Below are 16,732 nucleotides of genomic sequence, written 5' to 3' on the forward strand. Positions count from 1 at the left end.
TGCCTTATCTCTAAGGGAGATCCCAGCCACCCTACGGAGATAACTCATTTCGCCCGCTTGTACCCACAATCTTGTCCTTTCGGTCACTTCCAATAGCTCCCGACCATAGGTGAGGGTAAATTGAGAGCTTCGCCTTTCAGCCCACAATGGACCGCACCACGGTGCACCAATTCACCTGTCAATCTTCCCTCACCAAGGTACACCAAGGTACTTAAACTCCTCCACTTGGAGCAGGATCTCATCCCCCCACCTGAAGACACGAGTACTTAAAGAATTAGAAACAACTAGGCGTGTCACAAGATCTCGTACCACAAGACACAATCTCACAAGATTCTTGACGTAGACATTAATCTTCCATGGTAAAATAAAGAGAACATCATTTCCCCAACATTTCATTCATTCATTCATTCATTCATTTTCTACCGCTTTTTCCTCACGAGGGTCACGGGGGATGCTGGAGCCTATCCCAGCTGTCTTTGTTTTAGACCAACAACCATTCACACTCACATTCATACCTATGGACAATTTGGAGTGGCCAATTAACCTAGCATGTTTTTGGAATGTGGGAGGAAACCGGAGTACCCGGAGAAAACCCACGCATGCACGGTGGCACGGCGGTCTAGTGGTTAGCGCGCAGACCTCACAGCTAGGAGACCAGGGTTCAATTCCACCCTCGGCCATCTCTGTGTGGAGTTTGCATGTTCTCCCCGTGCATGCGTGGGTTTTCTCCGGGTACTCCGGTTTCCTCCCACATTCCAAAAACATGCTAGGTTAATTGGCCACTCCAAATTGTCCATAGGTATGAATGTGAGTGTGAATGGTTGTTTGTCTATATGTGCCCTGTGATTGGCTGGCCACCAGTCCAGGATGTACCCCGCCTCTCGCCCGAAGACAGCTGGGATAGGCTCCAGCACCCCCGCAACCTTTGTGAGGAAAAAGCGGTAGAAAATAAATGAATGAATGAAAGAAGGTTGTTTGTTGCCATTAATCTTTCTGAAAAGCAAACTCCAGGCTCATACTGGTGGATTGGGGCTCTGTATTCATTTAGTGCCATTAGTTTGATGTCTTAATTTTGACACAATACATCATAAATAAGCTAAATGACATTGCTGTAATGTATGCCAGGCTTAAGAGACTCCCTGTCTACTGGTTGCTAGTCTTGCGATACCCGATACCTGTATCTACAATGGATTAGCTAAGGATTTATGGCTGATTCTTATCGATCCACGAAGCTGCAACTGATGCAGCCACATCTCTAGCTTGTCCAAGCGGATATCCAGTCACATCGGTTTGTAGTTCACAATCCTAATCATTTTTCAGTTGTCAATATATTGTAAATCATACATGTTTTGGTCTTGGTGGGTGGAGGCGGGGCCGGTAGCATACACACAGAGTTTAGCAATACATGGTTTGTCTATATATGCCCTGCCTTTGGCTGGTGACCAATCCAGGGTGTACCCCGCCTCTCGACCGAAGACAGCTGGGATAGACTCCAGCATACCGGCACCCTAGTGAGGATAAACGGCATAGAAAATAGATGGATGGATGTAGACCAGGGGTCTCAAACTCAGTTTACTTGGGGGCCACTGGAGCTCGGGTCTGGGTGAGACTGGGCCGCATCAGGTTTTCCAAAAAAAAAAAACGCATTTATTAAAAACAAAAAAATTTAAAAAACTTCCAATTTTCTACAAGAAAAGCTCTGATAAAACATTCCACTGTTCTCAAATATCTTACTTTTTATTTTTCTACACAAAATAAGATGAAAAATAAATAAACAAATCAAGAATAAAGAAAATCAATCAAATAATAAAAACTTAAGAAACCACATATAGTTGGTGGGTAGACAAATGATTTTTTTCAGATTAAAATGAACAAAGCATTATTAGAGCCCTGTAGACATGACAAAACACGACTATAGTCACATTTATACTCTTTTTATTTACAACATATTGCGCAACTGCAGGGTCTTGAGACACTAACTCGCAAACTAGAGAGCTAGCGACCTAAACTGTAGCCTTCAAGTTATTTCTTTTAAACTTAAATAGCCAAAAACTTACCACTTCCACACAGATAGGGAGGATAACTATTAACAGTTATTTAACCTTTAACATGAACATTAATCAAACGTAATAATTTTTTCTGGGTACATGATACCATACAGCATCCATATCAAACTTGCACGGGCCGCACTAACATTAAACTTTCATATCAAGGCGGGGGCCTCAAACTAGTGTCCTGCGGGCCACATTTGGCCCACGGGCCGCATGTTTGAGACCCCTGATGTAGACCCAAGCTGGTGTATGGTCTCGTCTTGTGAACTGTAAGTCTTGTGACAACAAGTATGCAACAAGTATACAACAAGTATACAACAAGTATGCAACAAGTATACAACAAGTATACAACAAGTATACAACAAGTATGCAACAAGTATACAACAAGTATACAACAAGTATGCAACAAGTATACAACAAGTATACAACAAGTATGCAACAAGTATACAACAAGTATACAACAAGTATACAACAAGTATGCAACAAGTATACAACAAGTATACAACAAGTATACAACAAGTATAAACGTTCTGTTTTTAGAAAACGAAAAGAACAGGCTGGAAAATGATGACATCTCATGACAAACATTGAGCTCCTGCATCGGCTACTGCCAACCAGAAAATTATGTTTGAAGTCCACACGCACACACACACACACACACACAGTGAGAGAACGTAGGATGGAAAAATAAATAGAGATTAAGATGTATGCCTTGAGGCTGCAAGCATTTCTTTTGATATGGAAAGGCATGAGCAAAGTGGGTATCAAACAGGAAATGGTTGGTACCAGCAGCTGGGGGAATAAGAGGTAGACGTGATCACATTGGAGTGAATGGGAGGTGCCGTGCAATGGCTGTAATCATTATAAAAATGTGCTTTACGTGGGGGGTGGGGGCATAACAACAGCAGTGATCATCTGCTCTGCAGCTCGCCTTAATCACGCTTCTCACCTCCTTCTGTATTTTCAAAAAGCCTCCTTCCCGATGACATTTTGCTTGTCGTTTGAAATTCTTTTCATCCTCTGCTTGATTATAATTTTCTTTTTGTCATCATCGTTTCTTTGCTGCTTCGTACGCTCTGATTCTTCTCTCTGTGAGTCTCTGATTGTGAGAGAAGGCCCTGAAGGAAGGATTAGGCAGAGTGAATGGGCCACAACTTTGCCAGCTATTACATCCCAATGAAGCTGCCTTAAGCCTCACTAAGCTGCAACTGATAACTTTGCAGGCCATTAGTGAGCAAGATTGCCTTTCAGAGTCTCTCATTTCACGACCCCGCACCCCCCCCCCTCCCCCCTCTTTTTACTCGCAATCAACATCACAATAATGAAGTGTGTGGAGTTAAAGACATGCAAGTTCCTTTCACTGCCCGACAGCAAAAAGGAATTTGTCGCAGCATAACGTTCACAATATGCGGTTTGGTAGGTAGAATCCTGTTTGGATGGAAGCCTTAGTGTCATTCTCACTGTGGTAAAGACCCAACGGGTTTGTCAAGGTCTCTGTATAATAATGGTAATGGTAATGGTTTTATTTCATTTGAACATGCATCAGATTACAATTGAGTGCATCCCATAATCAGTTCCCAGTTCCACATGTCCAAAAGGAGTAGGAAGTAGCAAAATCCTACCCCTCCATCTGGTACTTTTACAATCAGTACCTGTTACATTTGTTCACTTCCTGCTTTCTATAATACAGTTTAAGTTTATTTTAAGTTTTTTTGTTTTTTTTTTTTAACAATGTACCTGGTACCGAAGTAGGAGGTGATATGAGCATCCAATGCCATAATGGGTACCATAGTAAGTGTCAATATAGTGATATATATAGCACATCATGACTGGTTCAAGACTCTTCATCCTTGTATTTAGCAAACATCAACTGCTTGTATTGTTTCTTGAATTGCTCATTGTTGTGCATTGTTTGAGGTCCTTACTCAATCCATTCCATAGTTTGATTCCACATACTGAAATGCTATGGCTAGCATAACGTAGTCCTAGCATAGAAGTGTTTCAAATGTACTTCTTCCCTGAGATCATATTTCTCCTCTCTTGTAGAGACGTATTGGATGACATTTTTAGCTAATTGCTCATTTTAGCCTTATGCATTATTTTAGCTGTTTGAAGATGAACTATATCAGCAAGTTGAAGTATTTGTGATTTTAGAAATAAGGAGTTAGTATGTTCTCTGTAGGCGGCATTATGAATTATCCTTACTGACCTTTTTTGCAGTACATTTAGCGAGTGAAGATTGCTTTTATAGTTATTAGCCCATATTTCCACACAATAAGTAAGATATGGTAGAACCAGAGAGCAATAAAAAGTGTGAAGGGATTTCTGATTGAGAACAAATTTTGCTTTCTTCAATATTGAAATATTTCTGTCCACCTTATGTTGTGTATTTGTAATATGAGGTTTCCAGCTCATATTTTCATCTATTGTGATCCCCAGAAATGTATTTTCGTTCACCCTTTCAATGTCCACACCATCTATTTGTATTTGCTGGTGCGTGTCCTTTCTGCTGTTACCAAACAGCATGATTTTAGTTTTACTTAAGTTCAAGGACAATCTATTATCATCAAACCATCTTTTTAGTGTAACCATTTCTTCTCTGACCTTTCTAATGATTTTGTCTGTACTCCCTCCAGAACAAAAAGCAGTGGTATCATCAGCAAATAATACCAGCTTTAAGTCTTTCGTGTCATTGATGTACAAGTTGAACAGTTTTGGCCCCAGTATTGACCCCTGGGGAACTCCGCACGTAATATATGAACTTGCAGATGTGTATTCTATTTATAGATGTGCTGTACGTATTGCTTCCTGTCAGCTAAGTAGCTTTTGACCCAGTTCAGAACTAATCCTCTTATTCCGTACCTTTCTAATTTAGTTATTAGGATGTCATGATTGATTGTATCAAAGGCTTCTGTCAGATCCATTAATACTGCGGCTGCACACTTCCTCTGATCTATAGCGTTAGTGATGTCCTCCGTAATTTTAATCAGTGGCATGGGGGTAGAAATATTAGCTCTGTATCCATACTGACTTTAGTAAATAACAAGTGCTTTGTAAATGAATAACTAGAAAAATACTTAACTTTTACACCTTTACCTCTTTACCACTTAATGTATTAGTGATGCATCGATTGGGATTTTATGCTGCAGATTCTGATACCAATCATTCATGATTGACATCAGCCTATATCAATACTGACCATATTTATTAACTGTACAGTTTTACAGGACAGGGGAACCGCCTGTAGAGTTTGTCTAAGGAGGGGCGGTCGCTTTGTGTGATTGGCCAATCACAGAGCATTAACAGTACACGATGACAGAGAATAAAGAGATGTACTCGTAAAAAAGGCATAATCCGTAACGGATACTCTTTTTCCATCCATCCATTCCCTGTACTACTTATCCTCACGAAGGTCGCGGGCATGCTGGAGCCTATCCCAGCTGTCTTCCGAGAGGCAAGTCGGCAATTAACGAGCATGTTTTTGGAATGTGGGAGGGCACGGGGAGGACCTGCAAACTCCACACAGAGATGCCTGAAAGAGATGCCTCAAACTCATTTTATCTTGAGTAAATCATGTTTACTGCATTATTGGATACTGTTCACATACTAGTAGTCAAATGTGTGTATTGGATTTTTGACATTTACTCATGATCACGTCACATTATGTGCAAGTGAAGTGCGTTTTGTTAGTGTAGCGCAGGGGTCTCAAACTCAATTTACCTGGGGGCCACTGGAGCTAGGTCTGGGCAAGGCTGGGCCGCATCAGGTTTTCCAAAAAAAACCAAAAAACGCATTTATTAAAAACAGGAAACTATACAAACTTTTTCAGTGTTTTGGTTCCGATTTTCTACAATAAAAGCTCTGATAAAACATTCCACTGTTCTCAAATATCTTCCTTTTTATTTTTCTGCACAAAATAAGATGAAAAATAAATAAACAAATCAAGAATAAAGAAAATCAATCAATCAGTAATAAATAAATATAATAATAATAATAATAAAACGGCAAATAATAAAAACTTAAGAAACCACATATAGTTGGTGGGTAGACAAATTATTTTTTTCAGATTAAAATGAACAAAGCATTATTAGAGCCCTGTAGACATGACAAAACACGACTATAATCACATTTATACTTTTTTTATTTACAACATATTGCGCAAACTAGAAAGCTAGCGACCTAAACGATAACCTTCAAGTTATTTCCTTTAAACTTAAATAGCCAAAAACTTACCACTTCCACACGGATAGGGAGGATAACTATTAACAGTTATATAACCTTTAACATGAACATTAATCAAACATAATAATTTTTTCTGGGTACATGATACCATACAGCATCCATATCAAACTTGTGCGGGCCGCACTAACATTAAACTTTCATATAAAGGCGGGGGCCTCAAACTAGTGTCCTGCGGGCCACATTTGGCCCACGGGCCGCATGTTTGAGACCCCTGGTGTAGCGCACCACAACTTTATTTAGAATACACACACAGATATTCAATACATAGATTTTATAACTATGACGGACAGAGGATTAAATGACCAATATATTTATTGTTGTAGTTTGCAGAAGTGCACATCATCATACAGAGAACTGTTCAAATGTTGTAACTAAATAAAGTAAGCAATATATTGGAAAGAGCTCTCACTGTGATGGATGTCATGAGATAAATTATTCAGCTTTAGCTCCCTTCTTCATTCGGGCCAATCAGCCTACACACCACACTGCAAATGTGACAGCAGCATCTGTAAAATGTGCAATAAAACTGTCCGGCTGCCCAGCTCACTGTATATAACAAAAGTGTGTGGGTTTCAAGCACAAACAAGGAAGGAAAAACATCCAAACGCTATCTCCTGAGGCAGGAAACAATTTAGGCTTTTATGTTTGACAGAAGAAGCGGAGCAGAGGCAAAAGTGCAAAGAAACTTCTTACAGAGAAGCTGCAAATCAGGGATTGCTAAGAAAGGCAGGCCACAACATGAAACGCTACAGCAGACAAACGTCGACCCACGGCAATGAATACTTGAAGAATCAACAAGAGTCCAAGGGGAGGGGTGACATGGATGCTTGTTGGAAGTGACACACTTTATCCACAGTGTTGCATGTTTGTGTTTATTCACGATGAAAGACGCGTTTCCTTGCTGTGACAGTATAAGAGCGTTCCAGGATAAGCATCCATTGCATCTGTCAGACTCAGGCTCACAATTCTTACGAGGAAGCATCAGAGGGGATATGTTGCTGTGCCAGATGTTGAGAGCCTGTTATATAAAATTGATGTGATTACTACTACAAGGGTGTGGGGGGGTCATAAATGAGTAAAACGCTGACATCTGTGCATGGTCATTGTGTATGTATTTATAGTTTATAGTCACATCCTTTGGTGGATTTGTGTATGAAACCTCTACCGGTGAATTATACATAATAAATGTTGCCTTTTTTTCTTTGCAATTGTCCTTTATTGACCCACTTCGAATTTTCCACAATGTGCTGAACCTCACCTTCTCTTATCTGCTTTCTCTACTTTCTCTTCATTTTTCTTATCTCTTCTATTCTCTTCCCTACCCACCGCCTTCCTCCTTCCCATTTAGGTGGTGAGGTAGCGACTCCGCGTTTCACCCAGTATTTCCATGGCAGCTTGTCGGGCCTGACAATCCGCCCGGGCCGCATTGAAACCCAGAAGGTTATCTCCTGTTTGCAGGCCTGCAAAGAAGGTCTTGATATTAACTCCCTTGAAAGCCTGGCTAAGGACATCAAGGTGTGTGGCTATTGTGGGGTGGGGTGAGCTGGGGGGGGGAGGCAAAACACCCCGCACATGAACGCACACACAGACTTTCCTTTAACAGACTTACTGTATTGTTATAGTAAGACTGTAGTTCCTCCACAAGTACTGTAAGCAAGACGCTCTCCTGTACATGGGACAGATGAGCCAGCATTTTAGGGCTCAATTAAAATCATTCTCAAACACGATGACGACATCTCTCATCATTCATGCACAAATTAGGAGGGAGTTAAAAGTATTTATTGATGTCTAACTCTACAAATCTGTATAATTGCATGTTTATTACCTCCATGAAGCACAAGGTCTGATCCATATTATAAATGTATTTTCTGCATTATTGCAATTGGTTGGTTTTTTTGCATTTTCTTATAGGGGACCTGTTATAACTTTTTCCACTTTTCTAACCTATAAATTTAGTTAGAATGTTATATTCTTGTGTTAAACCATGCCAAAATTTCAGGTTTGTGTATTTGGAAGTGAGCCCTAAAAGAACTTTGGGATGGCTCAAAACACTCAGTTTGAAAAGGCGTGGTAAAAGTGTTCTTTTGTGATGTCACAGAGGGACACACTTTCTTATATGATTCATAGGAAGCACTTTGGGTGTGTGACCAATCACAGTGGATTGGGCATAAATTAAAACTAAAATACATTAAATTTAAAAAGAATAAATGGAAGTAGAAAAAAAAACAAACATTATTTTAAGCGGAAGCGAGGGGAAAAAAAACAGCCATGGACCGCAACGCTGTTAGCACGGCTATGACATTTTGTCGATAGATGACTCGATTACAGAGCAAACATTAACATTAAACATTAAATTACCATACAATTTGGATAAACATTTGGCCTTATTTTAATATTATATTTTATTATTAACATTTCGAGTCACAATTGGTTTCCTCCCTTGAGCCCCCAAATCTAAACTGTTATTATTGAGTTGGCTTTGCTGTACTTTATATTGACTTATGTAGGAAGTTGATGTTGCACCAAGAGTGGCTTTCCAGGCCATTCATTGCCATTCCTGTCAGGATGCATGCTGCTAATTGCAGAAGCTGCTGCTCACCACAATGTGGTCAGACAAGCACATTCAGCAATTTGTTCCCCATTGGGTGTAATAATAATTGGTGTTTGTGAATCTTTTAGCTCAGTAATACTAATTACTGATTATTTGGTTTTCCTAGTTCCATTTTAACCCTGCACAGTCCGTGCTGGTGGTGGAAGGAGAGGATGTAGACAGTATCAACACAGCCATGACAAAGGTGTCCTACATCAACTCTCGCCAGTTCCCCACGCCAGGCCTTCGACGGCTGCACATCAGCACCACTGTACTGTAAGTTCTTCTGTTTTGCTGCTTTCAGTTTCCTTGTTTGCTGTTGTTGATCACAGGAAAAAACCTTGGTGACCCCTAGCATAGCCAGTAGTACATTTAAACATATTCACTGCATGGATGTGATTGTTATTGGTATCGGCTGATTTCACTCATGGATTATCAGTATCGGCAGCATAAAATCCTGATCGGAACATCGCTGGTAGACGCTTATATAAACTTATCACGCTAGGTGACTAGCATGTTTGCATTCTAATATTAACATATTAGCATTTTTAGCCATTTTCATGGGTAGACACTATTATGCTAGGTGTTAGCACTGTTAGCTTGTAAACATGAGCATACTAGCTTTATTTGCAATTTTCATGACTATGAACTTAAGCAGACACTTAGCGCCATCATGCTAATATTAGCATGTTAATATGCTAGCATAATTATACTAACATTTTTAGCATTTGCAGAGGCAGCCACTTAACGCTGTTATGCTAGGTGGTAGCATGCTAACGTTAGCATGTTAGCATTATTGTGCCTGTTGTATGAGCATGCATTGTTAGCACCACTTCCCGTATAGCGCAAGCGATAGAAGCGTTATTCAGTTTCGCTGACGCCACACCACAACAGGCATTAATTCCATTAGTTGCAAGGAACGTACTTTAAAATTCCCCAAAAATTGCTCCAAAAAGTGGTGGAAAAGTGAAACCATTCATATGAATGAGACACAAATCACACTTTGACACGCACCACCAGTGTTGTGTGTAAATAGGTTGCGGTGTGTTATGGATTTTACATATGTCAAATTTGACAGGGGCACTATGGTGAAGGAATTACTGCTCTATGATTGTTATTAGGCCTGTCACGACAATCAATAAATCAGTTTACTCCACGACAAATAAAAACAGACTCAAAAATTATGCCGGGCTCAATAAATTGACATGTGCATGTTTGTTTGTTGGTGCTAGCGAATGTACACACTGAGTGCTGCAAGTGATTGTCGTGAGGCTTAAGAAGCAAGCATATGCAAATAAAAGGGGTACCGGCGAATGGGAGCATTCGCAAGCATACCAGCAACCAAACTCAGAGACAACATTACACCTCATTAAACATCAACAGTGTATTCTACACAGTGTTACCAAAAGTGAAGCAAGGAAGTGTATATGCAAATGAGCTGATATCAGAGTTGACACAATATTAACTTCAGAGTATTTTCGGGTTGTGTCTCCATTTTTTTTAAATGAAAGTGTTTATAGAGTTATTCAAGGTATTGAGACCATTTTTTATCTAAGTTTGTCCACTACAGGTAAAACCATGTTAACTATTTACTTCTATAATTATTTAAATTACATTTAAATTATTTGTACAAATTACTGTTTACGCTGTGCATTGTTCATATTTGATGTCATCTATTTATTCTCCACTTTCTTATTTATTATTCATTATTATACGGGAGCCAGGCAACGACGTTTCTATCTAGCGAGCTAGCTAGCTAGCTACGTATATAGATAGATAGATAGATAGATAGATAGATAGATAGATAGATAGATAGATAGATAGATAGATAGATCTAGCTATCTCGCTATCTCGCTATCTCTCTTTATTAATAAAGATTAATAAAGTATCATTATGCTTGGAGGGCAATCACGTTTTTTTTTTAAGTTTCTGCACCCATGCCACTAAAAAAATCAATGCAACGCATGTTAAAGGCTTTTTAACATACACGGTTTCACATTCAAAAGACATTGCCACAAACATTACATTTGGAATTGAGCTCGATAGCTCGATAGCTAGCTAGATAGCGAGATGGCGAGACAGCGAGATACCTAGATAGCTAGATAGATAGTTTATCTCTCTTTATCTATCTAGCTATCTAGCTATCGAGCTATCTAGCTCAATTCCAAATGTAATGTTTGTGGCAATGTCTTTTGAATGTGAAACTGTGTATGTTAAAAAGCCTTTAACATGCGTTGCATTGATTTTTTTAGTGGCATGGATGCAGAAACTGTTAAAAAAAAAAACGTGATTGCCCTCCAAGCATAATGATACTTTATTAATCTCTAAGAGAAATCCCCTGTACTTCCCTCTATCTTTGCTAACCTAGGTAAAAGTGATGTTAAATGTTCAGTTGTTCAACCATTTGCCGTGTGCAATTATGTTTGCCTTATTTTGTATTTTGTAAAACTATAATCATTGTCTATAAAATGTGTTTTGTGTTAACGTTTTAGGGTGTGTGGGAAGAATTAATGAATTAAATTTACATTATTTTCATACGGGGATATCTGCTTTGGTTAGAGTCTGTTTTAGTTTGAGTCATATCTTCTGGATTAATAATGTTAACCAAGGCGCTACGATGTTCACCAACATGGTCACATCACATCACACGCTCAACTTTAAATATAAATGTGTTCAAAATACAGTCGAGGGTGTTTTTTTTTAGCCATTTTTAGCCGTTTTCGAAAATAAACATAAATCCATAAGCCGCAATCGTTTAATATGTTATAATGTGATGTACATTATTATGACATGTAGCGAAGCCTGCCTTGTCTTTTAATTTTAACAAAGCTATCCTTCATGAAGCAACCTCAGAAATGACCATTTACGTGCCTCTTCCCTCCTCTCCTCTCTAACGATATGATGACGGATTGTTCTCACATTTGCTACTCATAAACAGACTCCAGGGACTCGTATTACATCGTTAAAAAGTCCATTTTGCATAATATGGGACCTTCAATAAGCCAGCAAAAATGCTCTTTTCATTCAGCTGTTGTTTTTGTTTCATGCATTCTGTTGGCGTGCAGGCGAGGGAGAGATGCTCGACATCCTGGCCCCCTCGAGCCTGTCTGTTTATGTTCACACTTGGTAGTAATAACGTGTGCCTTGAGTGTGTTCAGATGCGGCAGTGCAAAATACATTTTCATAAGCCAAACCCCTCTGAGAGGTACATAAACGTCCTGTCAACTCCGTCTCTCTTTTGCAAGTCCATAAAGCGATTGTGTGATTCTGTGATTCCACATTTGCCAAGTGACACTGCAACTCTCTGTGTTGACTGCGAACTGAAGCTGGCATCTTTGGGCCTTGAGGGGAACTGGTGACTGTAAACAATCTGACCACATGGACAGATGCCAAACATCCCCATAGCAAACCCTTGCAGCACATTTTTAAAAGCCGAGCACCAAGTTCCCAAATGTTTTTTTTTTTATCTCTCTGCAGGGCTTTTCAAGCTTTTTGAGGGATGTCAGTGTATTAGGTCGTGTTTGTGTTCAAAGAACATGGTCACGAGTGGTCGCCTCGATGTCACACCTCAGTTCCCCTCAGGACTCAGCTCGACCTGTCACTGCTACAAGCTGCTACACATCAGATTCTTGGTGCTGCTGAGAAATTCTGAGATATCTCTTGAGATATTTCCACTGGCTGGCTGGGTTCAAATATTTATTCAGCTTGGACAGAAATACACTTCTGGGAGAATTCTGGGATATTTAATTAGAATTGTTATATTTGTTACTATTTGCTGTTCGGGGAACTGAAAAAAATGTAAATGCATATATTTGACTCTCCAAAATATTGAAAAATGTATTCAGTACTCAAGAAGGTCAATGGAAGAGATCCCCGTTTACATCTGCATTTACACCTTTACACATTGCTACTACCGCCTCTGTCATTTTCACTTTAGTAGGTGTATCATATAGCAGTGATTTTCAACCACTGTGCCGCGGCACACTAGTGTACCTTGAAAAACCGTCAGGTGTGCCGTGAGGAATTATCCAATATCACTTTTTATAATTAACATTTATTAATCATCATTTGCAAATATGATGTCAATAGCCATTATGTCAATAGTATACATGGACCCAAATATTCCAATTGCATTTGGTTTATTTGCTCAAACGGAAAGAATTGAACAGGGATGGAATATTCCTTTAACCAATCCGATTGAGGTATCTTGTACCCGCTCAAACGGAAAGTTGTCAGGGTGCCTTCTTCTTCGTGGTTTTTTCTTCTGTTGTTTATTGGCGGTTGGCAAGCAGCTTTCGTATGCATTACCGCCATCTGTGAAACAGAATCTAAACCCTTCTATACTCCATTCACAAGTCCACTTTTATTAAAAAAGAAAATATATATCTATATATATATTTATATAGTTGAATTTAATTATAAAATATTAGCAAGATTGAATTTGATCTTTTCCTGTTTAAATTTATCCCGGGTGCGTTCTTTCAGCGCATGCTCAGATATGACGTAACACGCAGATCCAGACGTTCTTCACTTTTAAAAATGGAGGCCAGCAATCGGCACTGGACTAAGCAAAGTTTGTTTTTGATTCAAACAAAATTTCAAGACTGGACAGACGAAAAACTGGCAATACGGAGTTATTCCAACAAGTGAAAGAAAAACTTGGGGAAGCCGGTATCACGTGATGTTGATGTTTACGTTTTACTGGGCATGCCCTATTGACTATTCTGGTTGATTTTTACGGCGCATGTAGACGAGAGATTGGAATATTCCTTTCTATGGATATCATTGTTTCCCGAAAGGTCATTTGGAAAGAGAAAAACTGGCTACTGTCTGTGGTGTAAAGACTGGCAGAGCAATGTAATATTGGTCCGTGTGGCAACACCTACCTTGTTCCTCCCATAGACTTATTGATGCACGTGTGAGGTCGTGGTGACATTTTGTAACATTTTTGGTTAGTGGTGTGCCACAAGATTTTTCCAATGTAAAAAACGTGCCGTGGCTCAAAAAAGGTTAAAAATCACTGTCATATATGAGGTTTCTTGTATTAAAAAAACTTAGCTCCACGTATTAACCTGTTTGTGTGTCAGGTGTTACGGGGAGGATGCCTGTCTCTCCATCCCAGACGTCAAGGCGGTCGTCATGGTCCAGCCGCCCAGCGAACCGAGAATCACCATTACTGGATCCAATCGACTCGTCAGGCCTGCCAGTGACCTACGGAGCCCTGTGGGCGTGGCTCCTTTCAAGGAGCTTCATATCACCAGCACAGTAATGAAGGGAGACAGCATCACTGGATGTGAGATGTTCCGTGTGTCGGAAATTCTTGATACCTTTTATGAAAGGTTTGTCGCTTGATTGTTGTCATTTGTTTGTGTCTCCGCATGCAGCCCTTAGGCCAGGCGTGATGGAGGTGATGCATAACTTGGACTATTGTGATATTCTGGTGATTGGGGATGAACTGAATCCAGAGAGAGAGAGCCTTCACATTCATCACAGCGCTTTGCTGGGAAAACACCTAGACGCCACCAACTCCACCTCTGGAATATCAATATATGGTACGCTTTATTACTTCCTTACAGGCAAAGCCCAAAGGCTCAGACTCAAATGTTGTGTTGTGTTTGCTGCTTCACTTTTCAAGTTGGTGATTGACACATCAAATCAAATCAAATCAACTTTATTTGTATAGCACTTTTCCTGCAATGACATGCACCACAAAGTGCTTTACATTATTAAACCAATTACCTCAATTAAAAGGAAAAAACAAAAAAAACAAAAGAAAGCCCCTCCTTCCATCCTCCATACTAGACACACACACACACACAAGTTTAAAAATATTAGTTAAAAGCCTGATTAAAAAGGTGTGTCTTTAATCTTTAGTCTTTAATCACACATTGCTTATATATGACTCATGAGCAGCTTATCAAATTATTTAGCTAAATGTCTGCATGTACAGTAAAGTCTCGTTATATCGATATCGGTTATATCGAAGTACTGCTTATTACGATACTATTTTCATTTCCCGGCAAATTTCTAGTCTTTTATGATATAATTAGTTCCGTTAGTACGATACCCGGTTATTATGATAATCCGGTTACTACGATGCCCTTTTCATCTCCCACCAGCCAATTTGGTCTGCTTATTTCGATACAAAAGCAGCTTAAATCAATCTTTGCTTAAGGATTTCAATACCAAAAAAGAACACGGCGAACGGCTGCTTCCAGTCAACTTTGTTTTTCACACTTCCACCACCAGAGCGCATCACACATACCAATTCCCGCACTTCCTGGTTCACAGGTCATGCTCAACCCGCCCCACATAGCTGGCCAAACACATGCCTGCAACAGAAGAACCAACTGACATAGCATACACACCTATTCCAACGAAGACACAAGCGTACAAATACATGTATTTAATTGTGTTGTATTCAGATATCTTTGCAATAATCACTGTTTTTCATATGTACATGCTGGCGTTCGTGGTTTCTCTCGCGAGAGAAACCACAAACGCAGTTAATACACAATTAAATACATGTATTTGTACGCTTGTGTCTTCGTTGGAATAGGTGTGTATGCTATGTCAGTTGGTTCTTCTGTTGCAGGCATGTGTTTGGCCAGCTATGTGGGGCGGGCTGAGCATGACCTGTGAACCAGGAAGTGCGGGAATCGGTGTGTGTGCTGTGCTCTGGTGGTGGAAGTGTGAAAAATAAAGTTGACTGGAAGCAGCTGTTCGCCGTGTTCTTTTTTGGTATTGAAATCCTTAAGCAAAGATTGATTTAAGCTGCTCGACATTGTTCTCGAGTGCATTATTGCCCACTTTTAATGCAGTTCGGCGCAGGATCGGATATATCGACAGTCCGGTTATATTGATATTTTTTCCGACTCCCGACAATATCGATATAACAAGACTTTACTGTACTTTCAAATATTGCACTACTAAGCTATTTGTGTGTAACTCATTTTCCTGAAACTTACCTGTCTTCTACTGCTGATTACAAAAGAACTGAAAAAAGTAGAAGCAAACTTTTTTTTCTGACTAAAGAGTCTAATCTTTCTTTTGATAACTTACATGTTTATATAGCCATAGAACACAATCTACTGGGTGCCTTGAAAGATCAGCCAAATCGTCCGAAATGTCCAGTACTGAAGGGGTTCCATCCATCTATCCTTTCTCTATGCCACTTATCCTCATTAGAGTCGCCAGGGTATGCTGGAGCCTATCCCAGCTGTCTTTTAGAATGTGTCAGGAAATGGGAGTAGTAGAGAAAACGCTGAAGGGTTTGGCTTTTGAAAGGGATTGGCTGCGTTTCAATGAGTTGATAAAGGTCCATGTGATCAAAGAGAGATACATTGTTCCTTCCACTTTCTCATGCACTCTACATTATTATTCATTCATTCATTCATTTTCTACCGCTTTTTCCTCACGAGGGTCGTGGGGGTGCTGGAGCCTATCCCAGCTGTCTTCGGGCGAGAGGCGGGGTACACCCTGGACTGGTGGCCAGCCAATCACAGGGCACATATAGACAAACAACCATTCACACTCACATTCATACCTATGGACAATTTGGAGTCACTAATTAACCTAGCATGTTTTTGGAATGTGGGAGGAAACCGGAGTACCCGGAGAAAACCCACGCATGCACGGGAGAAGATGCAAACTCCACACAGAGATGGCCGAGGGTGGAATTGAACCCTGGTCTCCTAGCTGTGAGGTCTGCGCGCTAACCACTCGACCCTAAATTATTATGAATTTAATATTATTAGTATTAAAGCTAAACATGCGCACAGTAGTTAGCATGTTGGCCACACAATCAGGAGATCTGGGGTCATATCTCTGTTTGGGTATCTTTGTGTGG

The 16,732-nt window shown here is 39.9% G+C and overlaps 1 protein-coding gene across 1 annotated transcript in view; it reads left to right on the forward strand.

Annotated features, from left to right (window-relative positions):
• clstn2a (calsyntenin 2a) overlaps nt 1-16,732 on the forward strand; it is a 174,558-nt gene that overhangs the window by 152,087 nt on the left and 5,739 nt on the right. The window contains exons 11-14 of the mRNA XM_058069210.2: nt 7,642-7,808; nt 9,011-9,159; nt 13,971-14,176; nt 14,268-14,435. Of these exons, the coding sequence (XP_057925193.2) occupies nt 7,642-7,808; nt 9,011-9,159; nt 13,971-14,176; nt 14,268-14,435 (690 nt within the window). The remainder of the gene's footprint in view (nt 1-7,641; nt 7,809-9,010; nt 9,160-13,970; nt 14,177-14,267; nt 14,436-16,732) is intronic.

The sequence above is a fragment of the Doryrhamphus excisus genome, linkage group LG6 (genome assembly GCF_037039965.1).
Source record: "Doryrhamphus excisus strain RoL-2023G ecotype Guam linkage group LG6, RoL_Dexc_Guam_v1.1, whole genome shotgun sequence".
Lineage (NCBI taxonomy): Eukaryota > Metazoa > Chordata > Actinopteri > Syngnathiformes > Syngnathidae > Doryrhamphus > Doryrhamphus excisus.